Source organism: Physella acuta, unplaced genomic scaffold (assembly GCF_028476545.2).
Source record: "Physella acuta isolate Inbredline_101_S28 unplaced genomic scaffold, ASM2847654v3 ptg001111l, whole genome shotgun sequence".
NCBI lineage: Eukaryota > Metazoa > Mollusca > Gastropoda > Physidae > Physella > Physella acuta.
Window position 1 is genome coordinate 167,872 of NW_026732628.1, and position 22,865 is coordinate 190,736.

Genomic DNA, 22,865 nt, shown 5'->3' on the forward strand with positions numbered 1-22,865 from the left:
ACTATTCTACATAATAGTTTCGCTGTCTGTGTATCTATCTATCTATGTATCTATCTGACAAGAACGCTCTAGAGAAAACAGTTAAACACAAGCAATTTAAAAACTTTCACAGTGAAAAGAAAACGAAATATGACGTCATATTGAGCATAGAGTAGAAAATAATATCAAGCCTGAGTAATATGACGTCATTGATTCTCGAGTAAACATTGAAAAAAAAATTCATAAAAAACGTTTTAATAACAAGCTTTTATGTAATGATGCACTAAAAAGTAGAAAATAAATTATACACTACTATTTAAATTACTATAAAGAAAAGCGTGGGTCACTTTAGTACCTATTGGATACCTTTACTAATATTTGAGAAGAGACCCACGCTTTTCTTTATAGTTATTTAAATAGTAGTCTATAATTTATTTACTACTTTTTAGTGCATTATTACATAAAAGCTTGTTATAAAAACGTTTTTTATGAAAAAAAATTTCAGTACTTTACATGTTTTATTTACAATAGAGTTACATGACTAAAAACCATTGCGCGCCTACTGAACGTGGTGGCGCAGCTATTGAACGTACCGTGATGGCGCAGCTATTAAACGTGATGACGCGTGTTGTATGGTTGGCTAGACATGCCTACTAATTCGGTCCAAATTTTAATTAATTCATAAAAAATTAATTAGGCATCCAATTAAGTCAAATTTAATTTCAGATTGCATTGTCTTCATGTCTTGACCCACGTTCCAAGTGTGAATCGTATCGGTCAAGTAGAACTGTCCGAATTTTCACTCCTGCGTTTCTATCTAGACTGACGACTGACGACAGACAGAGGAAGTGAGTTAAATAAAAGCTTGTAAAAAAAAATTCATAAAAAACGTTTTAATAACAAGCTTTTATGTAACAATGCACTAAAAAGTAGAAAATAAATTATAGACTACTATTTAAATAACTATAAAGAAAAGCGTGGGTGTCTTCCTTAACATTAGTAAAGGTATCCAATAGATACTAAAGTGACCCACGCTTTTCTTTAAAATCGTTTCAAACTAAATTATCTGCCCCTAATAGACGTCACTAAACCCGGCTCTACTAATGTAAACATTTAGCGTGAACCACAGCTCCCCAGACCATGTAGGGGTGGGGTGATAGGGAGCGCGCTTACAGCTTGTTTTCTAGTGTCTCCCAGAAGAGAATTATATATATAGATTATAATAAAATTAACCATGTTTATATTAAGCTGCTTAAGCAGTAATGGAGCCCAACTGTTGTAAAATTTAGACTGTCTAGCCTTGAAGAAAGTCTTGTTGTTCAATATCATTGTTTGTGTTTCCCTGCAAGGACTATAAAAATATTTCTCATTCAGACTTTTATTAGAAGAACCTTAGTTGTCAGTAACATTTTCTATTATTACTAATAATATTACAAGATTTTTAATTACATTTTTAATTTTAAATAATTAAAGAGTATCAAATATTTATCTTTCAGCTCTAAATGTTTGGTCAAGTGGATACCTCTGATTAATTTAATAACTCTAGTGTTATAGAACAAACAGAAAATGAGAGAGCAAGTAGGTCACTGTGACATCTGTTCAAGAACATTTTCATCTTTTGAAAGATTACGAACACATCTATATATATAATTCTCTTCTTCGAGCCGTTAGAAAACAAGCTGCAACCTCGCCTTACAGTCCCCTCTCTTCCTCTATATCAATATCACAACCACCCCCACCCCGCCCCCACATTGTCTGGTGAGTTGTGTTCACTCTGTTTACATTTTACAATCACAGAGACGGGTTTGGTGACGGCTATTAGGGGCAGATAATTTAGTTTGAAACGATTTTAAACTTAGAGGAGGTAACTAAGAGGAGGCTGCTTTCACGTGGGGGGGGGGGGGTAGTGTTTTTAAGCAAATATTTTCAATGGCAGCATTGGTACTGTCGAATTCACAAATTATAAATTACTGAAAAGTAGAAAAAAAACAACTAAATAGCGGCGTATGATACGCAGCGGGTCGGCTCGTTGGAATAAAAAGCACACAGAAGTGCAAGCTATAAGCTGTTGTTTTTGTGATTTTATAGTTGCAGAGGAGCCATTGTTTGCTACACATAAAAAGGAATTTCATCCAAAGGATAGGATGGCCTGTGAGTTTTGTGCATATACCACAGGAAAATAGAGTAAGCTGAAAAAACATCACATAAAAGTTCATGTGGCTCTATCAAAAGAAAACATTGTTTCTGATTTACTAAAGGACAATTTCAGAGAGGAAACCATGATATCTTCATGTAAATACCCACCAGATTACAGATCCACTTCTTCAAATTGTGGAAATGTAGAAGTCAAGTGCTCAATACTGAAGGAGAAAGAAAATGTATCATTAACTAATGAAAAGATAGCTGAGTTGTACCACAATATGTTCAAAACATGTGAAAAGTTGCAGTTAAATCATGAAAATAAAACAACTGGACCTCAAAAGTTACAGACTTTAACTGGGCAAAAATGTGAATGTGGTCTGGAGAATTATACAACTTGTCAACTATACCATAATGATGAACAGAGAGGCAGTGATCCTCCAACTGAGATTTCTGTGTGTGACATTTGCCAAAAAAGTTTTAAATCCTTATCTCATTTGGCTTCTCATAAAATTGTACACACTCCATTGAAATGTTACATATGTTGCCACTGTGATAAAAGTTATAACATTGGAGATGAATATGATCTACACTTAGCAACACATTTTAGGTATAAGCCATTTAAATGTGAAATTTGTGAAAAATGTTATGCAGATAAACAATACCTAAAAGCTCACATTAGATTACATAATGGAGAATCAATTCACAAATGTGAGAAGTGCCATTACACGTCACCTTATCTGTGTCGGCTAAAACAACATCAAAAGATTCATCTAAACCTTCAATCAGTTGAGGGTGTTGAAAATGTACAAAATTGTGATATTTGCCAAAAAAAGCTTTGTTTCTATAGCTCACCATTTGTCCCATCAACTGATACATACACCTTTGCAGCTTTACATATGTAGTCATTGTGACAGGCTTTAACTTACCAGATGAATATGACCTGCACCTTGTAAAGAGACATTTCAGGTACATTTAATCTCACACAAACGGCATATTCATCTAGTTTAACCATACTACTGAAGACACACTACGAACAATGTTATCATGTGTAGTTAATCAAGGTATGTTGGTGTTGGTGCGAAAGATGTGATGATGACATAATGATGAAAGATAGTGACGTTTTGTGTAGAAACTGGTTGCTGTGTATTGTGTGCGTTAATCTTAGTCTTGGTGAAAGGGTGTATATGACCAGTGTGACTCTGTAGAGTGAATCGTGAGACGTTCATGTGGATGACGATTATAAGCAGAATGTGTTTAATAAATATCAGAAGAAAAACCTATTTTCATCTTGTCAATAAATTGTCACCTGTGTCGTCTAGACGTGTAATGTTATAATGACTGCCTATGTTGTCTGATATTCTCACATGGTAATGAACCAAGTAGTTCAACCCTCTCACAATCGAAAAATCTATATATATAATTCTCCTCTGCGAGCTGTTAGAAAACAAGCTGCAAACGCGCTCCCTACCTCCCCACCCCTACATGGTTTTAGTGAGCTGTGTTCACTCTAAATGTTTACAAGCAGAGCCAACGATTTTAAACGTAGGGGGGGGGGGGGGGAGGAGGGGGGGTTATGGTCCTTAACGAGCCACTTATAGTGTTTTAAAGAAATATTTTCAGTGGCAGCGTTGGTACTGTCGAATTCACAAATTATGAATTACTGAAAAGTAGAAATAACAACAACTAATAAGCGGCGTATGTTATGCCGCGGGCCGGCTCGTATATTATAAAACTGATGTGACTGAAGAAATGTAAATTTATGCTGCAATTTTTAATTTTTTTTATTGACATTGGTAGTAAAAACACTGGTGTTTTTTTTTTTTTTTTGCATGGCTCCAATTCTGTTTATACCCAATCACAGTTAGATGAGGGGGGGGGGGGGGATTGTAAAATGTTTAATTTGCTCAAGTTACAGCTATTTCCAACAATGGGCTTGTGTCTCTTTCAATACCATCATACTGCAAAGTTTGTTTTTTTTACTTTTTAAAAGTTTTTTTAGATCTGCTTGTCACATATCAAGAAATGTATTGTGTTATTTATTGGAAGTCTGTGTTATCTTCTTTCTATTTGAAGCTTATCTGAAGTTTTGGTAACTGTATTTTCTTATATAACTAGTAATTTGATTTATGTAAACACATTTACTAGTAATAGCTAAGCCGTATAGGCTTTTATGTTCTTTTCTTTAACATATGATAAAGCTTTTCTATTGCTTATGATATACATTGAAATTTATTGGACACATAAGAAAATAAACTTGTTAATTAACAGTTCTTCTGAAATATCTGCAGCGATGTAACACCTCGTCAATCTCTGTTGAGGCTACATCATAGGATTAATTTAAACCCATAACGAGACAAATGGTGTTGAAAAATTACACACTTGATTCTTTATGTCATCGTATCAACTTTATATGTAGTTATCAAACCAATAAAGCATTTTGATAGTAGTGACAGTTTAATTTTGGATGATGACTGTTACACTTGCTTTTCTTTTAAACTCTTAATATTATTTAAGTTATTTATTTAAGTTCCTGTAAATTATCAAACTTTATTTAAATTACCACAATTTCTATCAATTTTAAAAAGCATTAGTATTTTGCACAATTAAGGTCTTAATGTTTTGTACTGGGCTTTGTGCATCAGTAGAAGTGATGTCACAATTAGCAGTCTTTTAACACTATCTTAACCAAATTCTCCTCTTTATTTCTAAAGAGCTAATTATTACACAAATATTTTTTTTTAAATTTTTTTTTAAATTTACATTAATTTGGTTTTAAATTGTAAATTAAATACTTAAATTCTGTCTAATCTTAAATATATGCCTATTTCTGTTTTTTTATTTACCTGTTGGATTCTTTAAATTTGTTAATTATGTTTATAAATTGTGACATAAATTTTTTTCTCAGATGTAAACAATATTGTTGAGATTCATTTCTAATTGCGTTTGTGTTGAGGTTGTATTTTTCATATTGTATGTGGCCAGCTATTAACTGTTTTGATAAATAAACTAATAGTATTTACAAAATTAAGTTTCGAACTTGAATGCAGGTTAAATTAATGTATGTGGCATGTGGTTAAATAAACTAACAGTATTTACTAAAATAAGTCTCGAGTTTGAATGCAGGTTAAAGTCAGTAGAACGTTCCAGAGTTCACCCAGCTCTGATGTGTACCTGACTCACATTATGGAAAGCAAAGACGGCTGGGCATAGTGCTGACCACACTAACCCTTTAGGTGCTGAAGTCTCTGAAAAATGAACTCTACTTCATGTTCTTGGACACGAAAAGAAGATGATGATTCACATAAAGACTAAGAATAAATGACCATATTTCATTTGATGAGACTAAACCTATGTAATTGACCATATTATCTATATACCCTTCCCTAGGTCAGTGCAACCGTGGTGAAACCCACGGTGGTTAAATCTTATCCTTAACCTTAGTCTAAATAAAAACACAAACCACTAAAAATAAAACAAAAAAACTTTAACAATTTACAGAATTTATTGCATGAAATAAAATGGAACAAAAAAAAACGTAAACATTAAGTCAAATTCAAAACATCCTAATGCAACACTAAACAATCACCAAACAAACAAAACAACGTTCAATGGAATATTATGTACCTTCGGTACCTCGGAGTCTAGGCTCTGAAAACACAGACAACCATCCTTACCAGTACTGCCACCGAAACGCCATCTAATATCCGCACCAAACATCAAACAAAACAATCCATACAAATCAAGCCAAGTTGCACAAACAACTTCACTGGAAGGGGGAGGGGAGAGAAAAAAGAAAAGGAAAACAAGAAAATGCATGGAAAAATATATATACATCAATATACATATGTTTATATACTACTGACTACTACTAAAGATATCTAAAGCCTCGAGTAAAATACTAATAACTACTACTACCACTAATCCTAGAATACTAAATCAATTCTCAAAACCACAATAAATCACTGTCTAACCAAGAAATTAGCCAATTAAAAATAACGTGCAATAAAAATCATCATTATAGAACCAATTTATCCTACACAATGAGCAGCACGAAGCCATTGGTCTACCTATACAACATCCACACTGATAACAATAAAGTTAACACACCCCGCTAAGGCCCCAAATAGAGGTAGACACAAAGCAAGTGACTCAACAAGACGTTGTAATAAACATCACACACATTAATTTTACAGCAACCTAAAACTCGAGGCAAACTAAAATACACTCATTACTGTCTAAGACAACCACAACAAAATTACTTGTGACTGAGCCCAACTTAGTCATTGTGGGGAACCCACAATAACAATACTTTAAAATAAAAAAGTAAAATACACAAACACACTCAAACCAGTTTTGGAAACCATCCTAAACATAGTGACCTAAACCACGTGGTCTAAAACACGCCAAGGGTTTTAGAAAATACCAAAATACATTTCAAATCTTTCAAAAAAAGAACACACACCACGAGTATACCAGGCAAGCCGATGCCCACTATCTCTTTTTAGACGAAAAAGAAAGAAAACGAGAAACATCGGCAGGCGCTTTCATACAAATCACACATATACAAATACAATAAAAAACACAAATACCTTCATGCACGAGGTGAGCCCACACAGAAACTGACCTGATCTACATCTCGCCTCGGGTCAAAAGAAAGAAATTATCCAAGCGGTAAGTTTTTATACTGACCGCTTCGTGCGGAACGGGAAACCCTGTAGCCGCTGTCAAGTGGACCATTCACGCAGATTCGCACACAATAAAATAATACAAAATAAGACATCCATTTACCCGCTCACACTAACATTAGTAACAAACAAATGTTGTCCGACACTGACCTTACCTAACTTGCAGGTACAGGCTTTGGAGCATCACAAGAGAGGAAAATACACCCCAGCATTCAAAACACATTGGCCTCATTGGAATTTACATACAGAAAGTGTTGTGAGAAAAACAATAATAATAAAATTTGACACACACTTTAGCCATTTTATTTCTTAAAATTTTCACGTTACAATTTGTAATAATTCACTGCTTTAGAATTTAGATTACAAGGCTATTGTTTTAATAGTAAGGAATAATAAATTATATAATAACTAGCCAAAATTACATTACGTTGAAACTAAGATACCAAAATGTAACAATTGCAGCTCTAGTCTTTCTTTTCTTCAAATTTATAATTTTTATGCTGTTTTAGTAAAAAAAAATTAATGTTAATTTATGACATTGAAATGTTTGGTTAATCTTTAAATTGTATAGCCTTTTGTGAAGAAAATTATTTTATTATCTTTTCAATCACATAGTATGCAGAGAGGAGTCTGAGATTTGGCATAAAGTTCATATTGACTTGAGGTGTAAAGAAAGATAAAATCTACATATAACATGTTACAAATGCATTTAATTTAATAAAATAAAACATTTAGCAAAAGTAAGGAAGTGACCATAAGCCTTAGCAATGGTTGGAGCAACATGAAACTTGGGGTTAGTTCCATAAGACATGTAAATAGGGGAGGGAGAGGAAGTTTTAACATATGGTCTATTTGAGTTATACATTGCAGACAGTATAGTCTGATCATATGATTTGAGATACTATACCTCTCAATATAATAATTAAAGGCATTTAGCTAAGGATGAAAAAGTTTTTACAAAAAAAATTGCTGTCTGCTCAGAAGTTTTGTGGTCAATGTACCTGTTGGCCAGATGCCATTGTGACTGCTGGTCTGATGTCATTGTACTTGTCTAATGGAGGTTGTATTAACTGTCAACCTGATATTCTGTCATGTTGCAGTATGTCTGACTGAGCTGTTTGTGAGTAGTGTAAATGTGTAAAGTTATGAATGAGAATTGTTTTTCAGTACTTATATTGTAAACATCTAGTAAATGTAAATAATACATTGAAGTTAAACAGCGTGTTTTATTTTAGTTAGCTTCTGTTATTGTTAATGTGTAATTGGTTTGATCAGAATTGGTAAACTCCCTTGTCCCAATGAATGTGCATTGTCAATTTTATATAATCTGAAACAGGCAAATTAACTGTGTGGCCTGAACAAAACCATGCGGGTATAAAAATAAAACCCTGGGTCCCTAAAGTGATAGCTTACTTCTCCTATCATACATATTTACACATAACACAAAAAAGAGTAGGATACTTAAAGAAAAAATGTACACATGCAGCTGACAATAGGATGCTATTTCCTTTTACAGTCAGAATACAATTTCTTTTTAGAGTATGTACAATAATTGACGAGGTATACTCTTTGACAAGAGAACCTTTTTATAATACAAACATTTATTAATCATGGCCCACTATTGGAAGTTATGTGCAGAGAAAAATTATAAGAAATTTAATAATAATAATTTGCTATAGATATTAATTTTTTATGTTAAAAAATGACTTTAAATTGGTTTTAAGTCATGATGAATTTTTTTGACTATATGAAGTAAATTTAAAAGAAAATATTTCCTTACCAACATCACATTCCTCTGTCTTGTAGAATGAATTTTTTTAGAGTATTTAAATTTGAGAAAATCGTTTGTGAAAAACATCATTTAGACTACAACTTCTAGAAAACCTTTAATGACATATACCACTTTCATATAGCTTGTCTCATAAATGAACTTTTTCATGTGCACTTAATTGAGAACGTTGAGAAAACCATTTATAGCCAAAAAAAGTTTTTTTATGTGTAGTTAAACTATTCTGAGTAAATCATTTAGGATTAACATCAAATTCATTTGGATTTTTTCCAAATGAACAAAATTGTCTTAATAAATCACACTTACGAGCAAATTTTATAGGACAAACATCACATTCATCATGTGGCCTTTCATCTGAATTAGGGGTCTCCAAACTTTTCAGCCCGAGGGCCGCATTAACTATCAAAAATCAGTTCGCGGGCCAGAGTAGAGTTTCTTCCATGCATCCTTTGGGGTGGCTGTGTCCACCGTGCCCCCCCCCCCCAAAGAAATAGAATTAATATAGAAATAAAAACACATTTTAAATGCAACCCCCCCTCCTTCCAGGAGAAAAAGTCTGAAAGAAACACTGTCCGGCCGACAACACACTCAAGGTCCAAGTTTGTTCTCCTTGGGCAAACACAAAAACCCTGCCGCTATTTTTTAAACTTATCTCTAAGGAGGTCATTTGCTTGCAATTCAATGACCTCCATCTGAACTCATCTGGGCAACTGGTTACATTTGCTTTAAATGGGTTTTGAAGCAGTCTCACTTCTTCTGCCTTTGAATCCTAGTCAGAAAACCGTTACTGAAACTGCAGGTCTTTGATGATCTTGCATTCAAATGATGTGGGGAACTCAACTTTACTGAAAGTGCGTCAAGTTGTTGCCCTGTACTTGTTCCAAAAACATGGAACAGCTGTCCAGCGACTCTATTTGAATTACAATGTTTTCATAGATGTTTGCAACACGGAGAGCAAAGGTATTTAAACCCAAAGCAAAGTACCTCAACCACTTCTAACAAACATTTTTTTCCGTAAACAAAAAGATCTCCGTGGGCCGGATGAAAGGACCTCGTGGGCCGCATCTGGCCCGCGGGCCGTAGTTTGGAGACCCCTGATCTGAATGAATATTTTTTTGTGTTCTTAAATTAGAATATTGAGAAAACATTATATTAAACATCACATTCATGTGGTTTATCTGCAAAATGAATAATTTTATGTTGTAATAGATCTTTCTTCTCCACAAAGATTTTATGACAAACACCACATTCATGTGGCCTTACTACTGAATGAATATTTTTATGTTTACCTAAGTTAGAACTTCAAATAAACCTTTAATGACAAACATCAAATTCATATGGCTTATCTCCAGAATGAACATTTTTATGCTTTTTTAAAACATAATTTCTAGAAAACCTTTTATGACAAACATCACATTCATGGGGTTTATTTCCTGAATGAATCTTTTTATGTGCTCTTAACTGAGAACTAGAAAATCTTTTATGACAAACATCACATTCATGGGGATTATCTCCTGAATGAACCATTTTATGTTCTCTTAAAGTAGAACTTCTAGAAAACCTTTTATGACAAACATCACATTCATGGGGTTTATCTCCTGAATGAACTTTTGTATGTTCTTTTAATTGAGAACTATATAAAAATCTTTTAAGACAAATATTACATTCATATTCAGAATGAACAATTTTATGTCGCAATAGACCATTCTTATCTGCAAAGATTTTATGACAAACATCACAATCATATGCCTTTTCTACTTTTAATAGCTGAATGAACTTTTTTATGTTTACTTAAGCTAGAACTATTTGAAAACCTTTTATGACAAACATCACATTCATGTGGCTTATCTCCTAAATGCACATTTTTATGTTTTTTTAAATCAGAATTTTTAGAAAATCTTTGATGACAAACATCACATTTATGTGGTCTTATTCCTGAATGAATCATAATATGTCGATTTAAGCTAGAACTATATGAAAACGTTTTCTGACAAACCTCACATTTATATGGCCTTATTCCTGAATGAATCCTATTATGTTGATTTAAGTTAGAACTTTGAGAAAACCTTTTATGACAAACATCACATTCATATGGTTTATCTCCAGAATGAAAATTTTTATGTGCTCTTAAATCAAAACTTGAATAAAACCTTTTTTGACAAACATCACATTCATGTGGTTTATCTGCTGAATGAACTTTTTTATGTGATCTTAAATTAGCATTTCTAGAGAACCTTTTACGGCAAATATCACATTCATATGGTTTATCTCCTGAATGAACATTTTTATGTTTTTTTAAATCAGAAATTCTAGAGAACCTTTTATGACAAACATCACATTCATGTGGTTTATCTGCTGAATGATATTTTTTATGTGATCTTAAATCAGAACTTGAATAAAACCTTTTTCCGCAAACATCACATTCATGGGGTTTATCTCCTGAATGAATCATTTTATGTGTTCTTAAATGAAAACTTTGAGAAAACCTTTTATGACAAACATCACATTCATGAGGTTTATCTCCTGAATGAATCATTTTATGTTTTTTTAAATCAAAATTTCTAGAAAACCTTTTATGACAAACATCACATTCATGGGGTTTATCTCCTGAATGAATCCTTTTATGTGATCTTAACTGAGAACTAGAAAATCTTTTATGACAAACATCACATTCATGTGGCCTTTCTCCTGAATGAACCATTTTATGTTCTCTTAAATGAAAACTTTGAGAAAACCTTTTATGACAAACATCACATTCATACGGCTTAACTCCAGAATGAACATATTTGTGATATTTTAAACCAGATCTATGAGAAAACCTTTTATGACAAACATCACAGTTATATGGCTTATCTTCAAAATGAACATTGTTATGCATATTACTTTCAGAACTTTGAGAAAATGTTGGATTATAATAAACAATTTTATTTTCGTTGTCCCCAGACAATTGTAGATTATCTTTAAGTCCATTTTCTTGTTTATCCTCAAAAAATAAAAATTCTGTTGTGAAATCTTGTTTTAAATTTTCAGAAGATGATAATTCTGGTTTTAAATTTTCAGATGGTGAAAATACTGCTGATGCAGCTGGTTTCTTATTAATTTTTTCAATTGAAAATGTAATTTCAGGTTTAACATCTTGAGAAGTATTAAATGACATTTTAGGTTTTATATCCTGAACATTAAAAAATGATAATTCTGGTTTTATGTCATTAGAAGAAGAAAATTCTGAATTAAAATCAGGTTTAACATCTTGAGAAGTTTTAAATGACATGTTAGGTTTTATATCCTGGAAATTAATCAATGTCAATAATTCTGTTTTGATGTCAGCAGAAGAAGAAAAATCTGGTGTAACATCAGGTTTAACATCTTGAGTGGTTTTAAATGTCATGTCAGGTTTTATATTCTGAGAATTATAAAATGACAATAATTCTGTATTGATGCCAGCAGAAGATGAAAATATGGTCGATAGATCTGGTTTCAAATCTCCAGAAGATGAAAACTCTGTCAATTCATTTGACTGTATATCTACAGTAGATGAAACTGCAGCTAACACATCTGTTTCCACCTCCATGCTGGACAGCTTCTTAGATATGAACTGATGATTAAAAAAAATGTAAATGTTAAACTGGTGGTTAAATAATCAAAACAACTTATTACTAATAACATGGCAAAATTTGTAACACATGCCAGACTTTTGTCAGTCTGATTACTAATGATTACTTAGATGTAATTTTAAAATAGACAACCAGTAATGCAAAGCAATCAGGACTGCAGATTAATATCTTAAGCTACCAAAAAATAGAAATACTAAGATATTAACAATAACAAAAAATCAAAACTTGATTTGCTTTAGTTAGTCTTTAAATGTTTGTAATAAGTGCTTAATCTTTTACAAATATGTAATAAAAGTTTTAAAATTAATTTTAACTACATTTCTAAACGGTCATAAATAACTTAATAAACACTTGCTTTCTTCAGGTAGCTTGGCACTAATGTTTTTTTTAGTTTTGTGACAATATTTGTACACAATAGGACTTGTAAGTTCTTGTTCTCTCTCACTTAAATTCAAGTCCTGTTAGCCGGGGTGAGATGAAATTTTTTTAACTAAATCAATTGTTGTGATCGGGATTTATATTGATAACAAAAAAACATGGCAGTTTCAAGATTTAAAAATCATACGGCTTCCTTAATGCAACAATTGTAAAAACTTTCAATGCTATTTTATTCGTATGGCTGGGAACTAATATATGTGCATGTATAAAGTTTTGTGTATATGGATTTATTAATTTGTTTACAGGTAGTGCAATGAAGGCTAGGGGACGTTATTGTTACTCTACTCATCTGGTTTAGCCTTTGTAAACTATGGAAAGAACACAACACTAATGGTGTCCTCTTCCAGTTTTAGAATATAAGGAAATGAGCTTTTTCATTAAAATTTGATTTAGATCTAGATTTTATAAATTTACTTATCAAGACCTACACTATGAAATGTATACAATTTTCCCTGTCAAACTAAAAGAGGTTACCAAAACCACATGATGTTTACATCCGCCACCATGTTGATGCCCTAGCTTAGCACTGGTCTTCTCTATGTATTTTATAAAGCTAGTCCCTAAGTTTATTTTAAAAACCAGCCACCCGCAGAACAGCAACAATATTTGAAGAAACTTAAATTATTCAGGAACCTTTTTTTTTTTGCTTTTTGTCCAGCTGATAGACAATATGAATATAATAAATAACTGACAAAAATGTAAACATCTATCTGAATCTATCCAATCAAAAGTGAAAGCCACAACTCCAGAGAGTCAGCCTCAAGAATACCCAAGATTCTAGAATTTAGATTTAGCTATATACCATATACTAGTTCATTTTAAATACGCAAAAATGCATTTAACGTGACTTAACAGATGGACTTGTGATTATTTATGAAGATATTGGAAGCCTAGGGCTAGTAGTTGTGGCCAAAGTAAGATTATTCTTTATTATTTAGATCTAGTAATATTTAGATTGCTAGCATATTTAATTTATTATATTCTAGTGCCCAGTAATACACTTGTAAGCTGTCACACTGTTAAAGTGTTAGATACTCAGTAGATAGATCTAGATGATTAACTCAAGTCACACTACATTAACTATGAAACACCATTTACTTGATGAACACTGTTAAAACTTAAATTTTAAAGCATGACTTAAGATCACACAATTTCTTAAATTTTGCCTTGTCCTCTGAATTTACTGGATTATATTTAATAATAGGCCTAAATATGTGTCTTTTTAAATTATTCATACCCAGTTAACTTACAGCAGACATCAATAATTTTAATTGCTTGAATTCTATTTATAATTATAGCCACAGCAGGGTAATTAGTAAGCCTACTTGATTTTTTTTGCAGGTCTGGGTATTCACTGAAAGCATTATAAAAGCCTTTGTGTTGAGCCATGGATTTTGAGTGACCAAGGTGGAATGATTATTGCCACCTGCTCCAATTGTATGGACGGAAATGCAAAACTTTTTCTAATGTAGTAAAATTATCAATAAAAAAAAACAGAATAAATGAATTGATTTTATTTGTTTTATTTTTATATTTAAAAATTTACAAACTGAACCTTAAAAAAGTTGAATGGCAACAACAAAAGAAGCATATCTTAATGAACTAGATAAAATTAATTTTAAAAAATAACACTTTGTGCAGGTCAGTGCATTTTAAAATTCAAATTAATGTTCATGTTGACAGCTAATATCTAATGGGTAAGTGTTGAGGGTCTGATTACTGCTGCATTGAATATTTTTTATTACCTACATCCATATCCAAGATAAGATATGAATAGTGGGTTTACCTGGCTTAGTTGAATAGCAGAAATATTACAACTAGAACATACTACATTTTACAATAATGTGCTTACTTGTAATATTGACTGACTAGATCTAGTAGTACTACTAATATGTGATCATGCTAAAGGCACTTTTAGTAGCCTAATTACTAGATCTGGCAACCCTACCCGCACATAAATAGAAGCTATTTATAGTTAACCTAGTTATAAAAAGCTTTGATTGGTTGGTTTTATTCATCTCATCCGGGACCTAGTGCTTTTCATAGGGGGGAACTAGCATGGCCTACGACGTCATACCTCGAAACTTGAAAATTTAAAAACTCGTCTTCCAGAAGGAGGGAAACAAAAGAATTTGACCTGGATATATTTAGAAATGGACATGTTTACAGCAGATATTGGTAGTTTCGTATAAAACATCCAAACAAATATTATAAAAAGCGATAAACAGGAATGTGATCCCACCGAGGTTTTGATCTCAAGCGGAACTTTACTCTAATACTAATTAAAAAAATATAGGCCAAGACTAGGCTAAAGTAGGCCTAGCTATTTTAAATTTAATTAGATTAATTAAATCTATGTCAGAGTATTTCTGTATATCTGCTAGACTCTAGCCCAATGTTAATAGAACCAGTCATTTACCCAATACATTAATTTTGATTGCTATCACTAAATTATTTAGTAAATACAATTATTTAATTGTATAGTTTATTAATATTAGACTATAATTACTTAATTATTAATTAGAACCTAGAGTATATTGATAGTAAGAATACTTCACCAGTAATAGTTTATTTAAAGTTAGACTCATAGGCCCAAGCCTGATTAATTAATTAAATTAAAATTTTATTATTACTTTTTGTCTCTTAGTATTTGTGAAGCCAAATATATTTTAAATTTTATAATAAATCTAGTAGGCTTAATACATTATAAAAAATTTTCTGAGTTAATTTAATAGGCCTAATTAAAATGTTTATAATTTGCTAAAACATCACACCACCTCTATAAATATTCGCCAAAAGTTGATAGTGTTTACACTCTCATAGCTGTCGATCTCTTTCCCATTGGTGTAATATAATTTTTTGCAGTGGAATTAAGAAATTATTTAGAATTTCCAGTACGAGTACAACAGCCTTTCACACAGCAGATCACCTTTTTTAATTTTTGGATAACAACCTCTCTATACAAATTACTTTAAAAAACAACATAATGACAATTGAACAGCCAAGTTTTTAAGGGAACAATTTAAGTCTCTTAATCAGTGTGTGCATATAATATGTGTCGACTAAAAATGTATATAATTTGGTTTTAATTTTTCTTATAGGTATTGGTAGCCATGTTATTTTAAATGTGTATAATTTTTTAGCTTTTTCTTTACTCTGTCACTAATATCGTTCAACAAATAGTAAGTAGTTGGAAGTGGTATGTAATTACTAGTTAACTAGCTAAGAGAAGAGTTATGATGACTAGGCCTACTATTTATTAATATTATGAGATCTTCTCATCTAACTTTCTCCGAAGTGACTACTCAGAAGAAGATTTTTCTCCCCAATGTCTCCACTTAGTCGGCAAAAGATAGCTCTGCACATGCGCAGTGACCTATGGCAAGGGTTAGGATTAGGGTTAGTGTCTCACTTAACGGTTGGAAGTGGTATGTAGTTAATAGTTTTTATTACTAAATCTAGAATTTACCCAAAGTTCAAATTAAACACGACTATTGAATGATAGACATCCATATTTAATCTATTAGGCACTAATTTTGAAGGTTTTAGTTCGTTTTAAACTAAATTACTTAATTTAATATTCATTGACACTCACTGCCATGCCCAACACATCTATCCATGACAACTCTTCTTACGCTTGAAGCTAAAAAAAACCACAAATCAGGTTAGACTTTTTAAGTGGCCATGTACCCAGAGTTCCCCACTAGTGATCATCAAATAGCGGTCACATGGTTTAAAAAAATAAATAAATTTGGTTGTCATTCAAAAGCCATCGTTTATATAAAAGTGGTTAGCTATATTTGATTTCTTTTTACATAGACTGATAAACCTATTAGTTCTACAGACTTCATTTCATTTTTGTACTTTTCAGGTTGATATTAAAAACGAAGTGTCTACTCGGAAGAAGATTTTTCTCCCCAACGTCTCCACTTAATCGGCAAAAGATAGCTCTGCGCATGCGCAGTGACCTATGGCTAGGGTTAAAATGAGGGTTAGGGAAAGGATTAGGGCTAGGGTTAGGGTTAAGGATAGGATTAGGGTTGGTGTTAGGGTTCTGCGGTTGTAAACACACGCATGCGCAGTACCATCGAAAACATCGCCGCTAAGGCAAGTCGTAGGTTCTCTCCATTGCGCATGCGTATCTTATTCCAGCTAGAATCGGCCTATTTAAAAAGTAGTATGTTTAATGAAACCAACTTTTAAATTTAGCCTTCATTCTCCAACGCAAATTTTGAAATGCTTTTCTGGCATATATAGCCTTGCCACCTATAGTTTGTTGTTATAGTGTGAAAACCTCGCCAATTTGCTCGTGGTAAACATTTTTAAAAGTAATTCGTAAAATGTCTCTGGAGTTTGGCCAAAATTTCGTCGGAAATCATGCGTCCGGTCCAGACGCCATATTGTTGTTAGCAACCGACCACGCCTCCAACTTAGCGAGAAGCACTAGTAATTAATAATTAACTAGCTAAGAGAAGAGTTATGATGACTATTAAAAATATTATATATTAATATTAGATTATTAGGCCCTATTATTATGAGATCTTCTCATCTAACTTTCTCAGCCATCGGCATAATTTTACCCCACTACGTCAGTGTGTTTTTATTATTACTTACTACTCAATCAATCAGTCCGTCAAAACTAAAATCCTTCACCTTTTCCGGAATCGGCGTTTAGATTATAAAATGGCGTCCTATGAGGTTTTTAATTTGGTCATTTGTACGGGCAATGGTTTGTTTCGACCGTTGATTTTTTTTATACAATTCTATTTTTACATCAAAGTGAAGATGTTAAAACATTATTTACAAACAAAAAAGCACCTGCTTTAGTTTATTTTGACTTTGAGCACAAGCTATATAAGAGTGATTTTCCAAGAAATCAGAATTATTCGCCCCGTAAATACATGGGCAGTTTCGATACAAATCTATCCGATTACGATACGATCTTTATTTATAAGTATCTTGTACTTCATGAGAACGAAATGATTAGATATTTTATATGTCCGCCCAAAACACGGTGGCCACGAAACCGCGAGACAGAGACTTCACGAATTGAAAAGCCTATCTAAACTAAGGCTAAAGTAAAAGTAGATCTAGATCTATAAATATAAAATAAATGTTTGTAAAAAAAGAAGTTTGATCTTTCTGCATAATCTGAAATGACCAGAAATGAGTCCCAATCTCTACTTAACTACTTAGGCCTAACTCAAACTTAATAGAGTCCTTTCATATGACGTCACGTCCGTTCGTGATACCTACGCCCGCCGCCACAGTGGTGTACACCAGACGTAAACACAATCAGCTGTTCGCCAGCGCTGGACGTGTTCACCAGCGCTGGACGCGTTCACTGTATGTAAAGAACCGCACCCGCGGAAAAGGAAAAATACGTTAAAAAACTTGAACTCTTAGGAATTGAAGATCCTTATACTGTTATTGACAGTTTCGTATAAATAAATATGTGGACAAAATTTCTAAATAAAAATACTGTTAGTAATACTGTTTGCGTTTAGAGTTAAAGTAGCCGAATCTGATCAAATGCAGTTCTCGATACTTTGTTTCAGGTAAGGACAGTAAAATAATAAACTTCATTTTAATTATAAAAGATAACTATTAATAAAACAAATATGCTCGACCTTCACAAATACAAATAGTAAAAGACAAAGTCAAAAGTAATAATAAGAATAATAAGATCTAATAGTAGGCCTAATACCTGGCTCCGCTGGGTAGACATAGAATCTAGAATCTACTTCTTTACTTAAATTTAATAACTTTAGATCTACATTCGATTCAAAATACACCCATAATAAATCAAAAGTAGTCATAATAGGCCTAATAAAGCATTTAATTGTCTCTAAGATCTAAAATCTCGCTCTATTATCTAATCATTTTTTTAGCAAACGAAATTTTCTGAAATTGAAATGGATTGTATGACTAGACTTAGATCTAGAATCTGCTACTTAAATTAAATTGTAAAAACTTTATACAAGCATGTAGTTGATATTATTGTAGTAGAAGGCTTTAATAAATTACTAAGGCCTACCTACTTTGTTGTCTTTTTACAGCAATATGTATCTGATACTGGACTGAGTTTAATTAAATTCAAATTCATATCTAGTAATTGGTCTACTAAGTTTTTGTAGCCTAGTAGTACAATCTAGATAATACCAGCCAACAACAAATAACCACATTATTATTATTTGGTTAATGATTAGGCTAATTTTTTTAAAAAATCCACTGTTTATAAAAGAAACAAATCAAGCTAGAAACATAAGTGAGATGGTTTAGAATAATAACAATGGACCCAGTCTACAATTGATACAATTGCAGGTCTACATAGGGCCTACAGTCTAGTAGTTTACAGTAGGCACCTAGTGTAGCTAGTATACTAGTGTGTAGCTGTCCAGAGTTAAGATTCTTAATGCCTTACGTGCTTTCCCCTGATAAGCCATGTGTGCTATAAATGACATAACATGACACCGAGGTGAGAAGTGTTGAGGGGAGAGCAGTGGGACTTTCCCCTTTGTTCCCCCTGCTGGGCCCTGAGGGTCAAAATTATATAAGAAATACTATCTCTGTGGGGCTGGGTATCACGGAGGTGAGACATTTTCAGGGGAGGGCAGGGCAGACTCCTCTTAGGTTTTATTGTGGGCTAGATACAGGTGGGGGCAGCCATCATGAGGGTTGAACGTCAGTATTAATGTGTCTGATCACTTCCCTGTTGGATTATAAGGTCTTAAATTGTATAACATGCTACCCAGATTGGTTATTACCCATGGATTATATTAGTCGTTGTTGTAGTGTGGGTTTTGTAGGAGTTAAGTTGTCTCACGTTTGCTACAGTAGATAACGTATAATATATTACTGCATTTGATCAGCTTCGTCTACTTAAACTCTAAACGCAAACGGTATTACTAACAGTATTTTTATTTAGAAATTTCGGCCACATATTTATATTATCCACGAAACTGTCAATAACTGTATAAGGATCTTCAATTCCTAAGAGTTCAAGTTTTTTAACATATTTTTCCTTTTCCGCGGGTGCCGTTCTTTACACACAGTGAACGCGTCCAGCGCTGGTGAACAGCTGATTGTGTTTACGTCTGATGTACACCACTGTGGCGGCGGGCGTAGGTATCACGTGATTTAGGTCACGTGTTTGCAAGGACTCTATTAATAACTAACTACTAGATATAGATTCTTAGTTACTTAGTATTTCTTAGATTCTAACTACTTTACTTTATTTATTAGTTATTAATATTATTAGAGTATTAGTAGGCTACTAGATCTAGATCTACTACTCTACTCACCTAGATCTAGATCTAGATCTATCTAAATCTCTAGATTTCTAGATCTACTAATAAATTATAATTCTAGAATCTAGATCCAGTGGCGTAGGCAGGGGGGGGGTTAGGGGGGGTTATAACCCCCCCATGGACCCCCAAAATGACTACTTTTTTACGTTAAGCTATAGCTATTGACTTGTGTCAATATTATTTAGGGCTTAAACACTAAACACTTAAGCCTGGCAGCCTCTAGAACAACAATGTATATCATTGTGATGAGAATTGCCTGTAGAATTTAGTTATGAATTTTATTATCGCGCTAAAGTAAAGTATAATAATCTGGAACGCAGTAGGCCAAGGGAAAGTTGGCCAAGGTTAGATCAGTTAAGGAGTGTCGAAAGGGAGGGGTGGGCTACGTGGGTAGGCCTTTGTTGTCTAATATGATTGTAGTGCAATCGGAAAGCGTCTAGAAATGAAAAACAAACAAAGGAATTGATTATTATTCGCATTGAGGTTCTATAATGTGTATGTTTTTACTACTTCAAACCATTTGAAATTCATTTCACTTAATTTTTAAAAAGATAAGTAAACTGAAAATGATAAAGATGGCAGAGGGAGGAGTAGGCAGGGGTGAGGGGAGGGGGGGGGGGGGTAGAACCTTCAAAATGACAATCCTTTACGTTAAGTTACAGCTATTGACGACGATGGACTTGTGTCGCTATCATTCAGTGCTTAAACAACAAACACTCAGGGTCGCAATAGTCGAAGGGAAAGCTGAACAAGGTTATCAGTTAAGGGGTGTAAAAGGGGGTGAGGGTGGGATGAATATTGGTACGTATCAATTATAAAATACTACCGGATGCACATCTGGCAGGAAGGCGTGGGCTTGACCCACAATTGTTGACACAAAACTTTGTGTTGGTAGGCTATATAAAAAAAACTGCGTATTTGGTTAAATATAGATGTAAAGCCAGGAACCTACAGTAGTCAATTTAGACAGAATAGAAGACCAATAATAATTTGCTTTCTTCTTCGTATAGTCGTGTTTTAATGTGTATCTTTTAACTACTTCAAGCAATTTAAATTCATTTTAATGATGGCGGAAGGAAAAAGGAAATTAAAAACTACTTTATTAACTGATTTCTTTACAAAGAAAAGTAAAACTGAAAATGATAAAAATGAAGATGGTACTATTGCTTTTCAAAGTACATTACATCAAGAAATTTCCATAAATTCAGCACCTTCGACTGTTTCTTACGCAAATGATATCGGCAATTTTATCAAAGGAGTTATAACAGACGATACACGGTTGTATTTATTAGAAAACATCTGGCGTCCTGATGAACTTTTAAAATTTCCAGCAAGCGGACAAAGAAATTTAAAGTTTCAATATTTGTGGCTACTTAGGTGGAACTGGTTGACTTATTCCAAATTACTTGATGGCGCATTTTGCAAATATTGTGTTTTGATTAGTTTGAATTATCGTGGTGTAGGTAGTCAGCCTATGGATAAGCTATCAAAAATTTCATTTTCAAACTGGAAAAAGGCAACAGACAAGTTTAATGAGCACCAGCAATGTGAGTATCATAAAAGAGCAATTTTACTTTCCCAAAATCGTAAATCGGTGATGGAGAAAAAAAAATTAACTTATTAAAATCTCCTTAAATTTATCATAAGTCAACAAATTCAAGAAAATCGTTTAAGATTAGCGCCCATAATAGAATCTCTAATATTTTGCGGCCGACAAGGAAATTTTTAGTTGGAGAAAACTGCTGAAAATGATGGAAATTTGATTTTTATAATTTTTTTACGATAGTGTACATGTGTTACTTGTTACAAAACAATAGCTAATACTAAGATAAGTTAGTCGGTGGCACCCACGAGTTTCTATTGTCACCAGCCACCAATACTTTACACGCACGCACTTACACATGCATATGTACACACACACACACACATATATATATATATATATATATATATATATATATATATATATATATATATATATATATATATATATATATATAAAATGCTGGACAAAATTTGAACCCCCCCCATGAGACGATCCTGGCTACGCCACTGTCTAGATCTATCTAGTTCTAGAAAATCTAGATTCTAGGGCAATATCTAGTGCTAGGGAGGCTTACTGGTAATCTATCATTTTAGATACGTAAAATCGCACGCGACTAGTAATGTGAAAAACAGGTGACTACTTAAATTTTACCAAGTAACTACTTGGAAGAAGATTTTTCTCCCCAACGTCTCCACTTGGTCGGCAAAAGATAGCTCTGCGCATGCGCAGTGACCTAGGGTTAGGGCTAGAATGAGGGTACGTAAAATCGCCCGCCACTAGTAATGTGAAAACAGGTGAGTCCTTAAATTTTAATAGTTCTTTCATATTTTGGGGAGGATTTATGTTTTGAAAAATACAAAAATGTTTTCTTGTTTCATTTATGTATCTGTTTTTAAACAATTGAATCAAAACTATTCAGTATTAGCAGCCTAAATGAAAACTATCGATGTTCCCAACAGATGCAACCATGCTCATTTACTATAGCAGCCATCTTGTTTATTTTTTCTTATCATAAACTTATAGTGCAAAATTCAGGGGAAGCCACTCTAACTTTTAGACGGGCGCTTTTTATATAGCAAATCCTGCTCGCAAACACTGCTGTTTAACGTTAATTTCTTGCCTATATTGATATATTTTGCCATTGATTTAGGATTATTATTCATTTCATTTATCACCAGTTTTTCACATTACTAGTGGCGGCGATTTTACGTACCTAAAACGATAGATAACCCACAATATACTTCTATTAAAGCCTTGACAATGAGGTAACTTTTTCGTACATTACTAGCCGGGGGCAATTTTACGTAACTTAAATGATAGATTATCGGCCTACTACTAGATTTTGTACATCTAGAACTAGAT

At 33.0% G+C, this 22,865-nt stretch overlaps 2 protein-coding genes across 5 annotated transcripts; one reads left to right on the plus strand and one right to left on the minus strand.

The window, feature by feature from the left end:
* Positions 1–2,258: 2,258 nt before the first annotated feature.
* LOC131955851 (zinc finger protein 181-like) lies at positions 2,259–3,023 on the plus strand. Its single transcript, XM_059320136.1, has one exon. It carries the CDS (start codon positions 2,259–2,261, stop codon positions 3,021–3,023), a length of 765 nt encoding a protein of 254 aa, XP_059176119.1.
* Positions 3,024–5,604: 2,581 nt separating this feature from the next.
* Positions 5,605–17,479, minus strand: LOC131955867 (zinc finger protein 883-like). Of its 4 annotated transcripts, none has more exons than XM_059320160.1 (2): positions 17,466–17,479; positions 5,605–12,190 (listed from the first exon to the last, which is right to left on the minus strand). In XM_059320160.1, the coding sequence occupies exon 2, from the start codon at positions 12,164–12,166 to the stop codon at positions 10,337–10,339; it is 1,830 nt and encodes a 609-aa protein (XP_059176143.1). In that variant the 5' UTR covers positions 12,167–12,190; positions 17,466–17,479; the 3' UTR covers positions 5,605–10,336. The 4 variants fall into 4 exon arrangements, with proteins under 4 accessions (XP_059176143.1, XP_059176142.1, XP_059176141.1 ...); XM_059320159.1 differs by lacking the exon at positions 17,466–17,479 and adding an exon at positions 17,262–17,286; XM_059320158.1 differs by lacking the exon at positions 17,466–17,479 and adding an exon at positions 15,461–15,548.
* Positions 17,480–22,865: the final 5,386 nt, after the last annotated feature.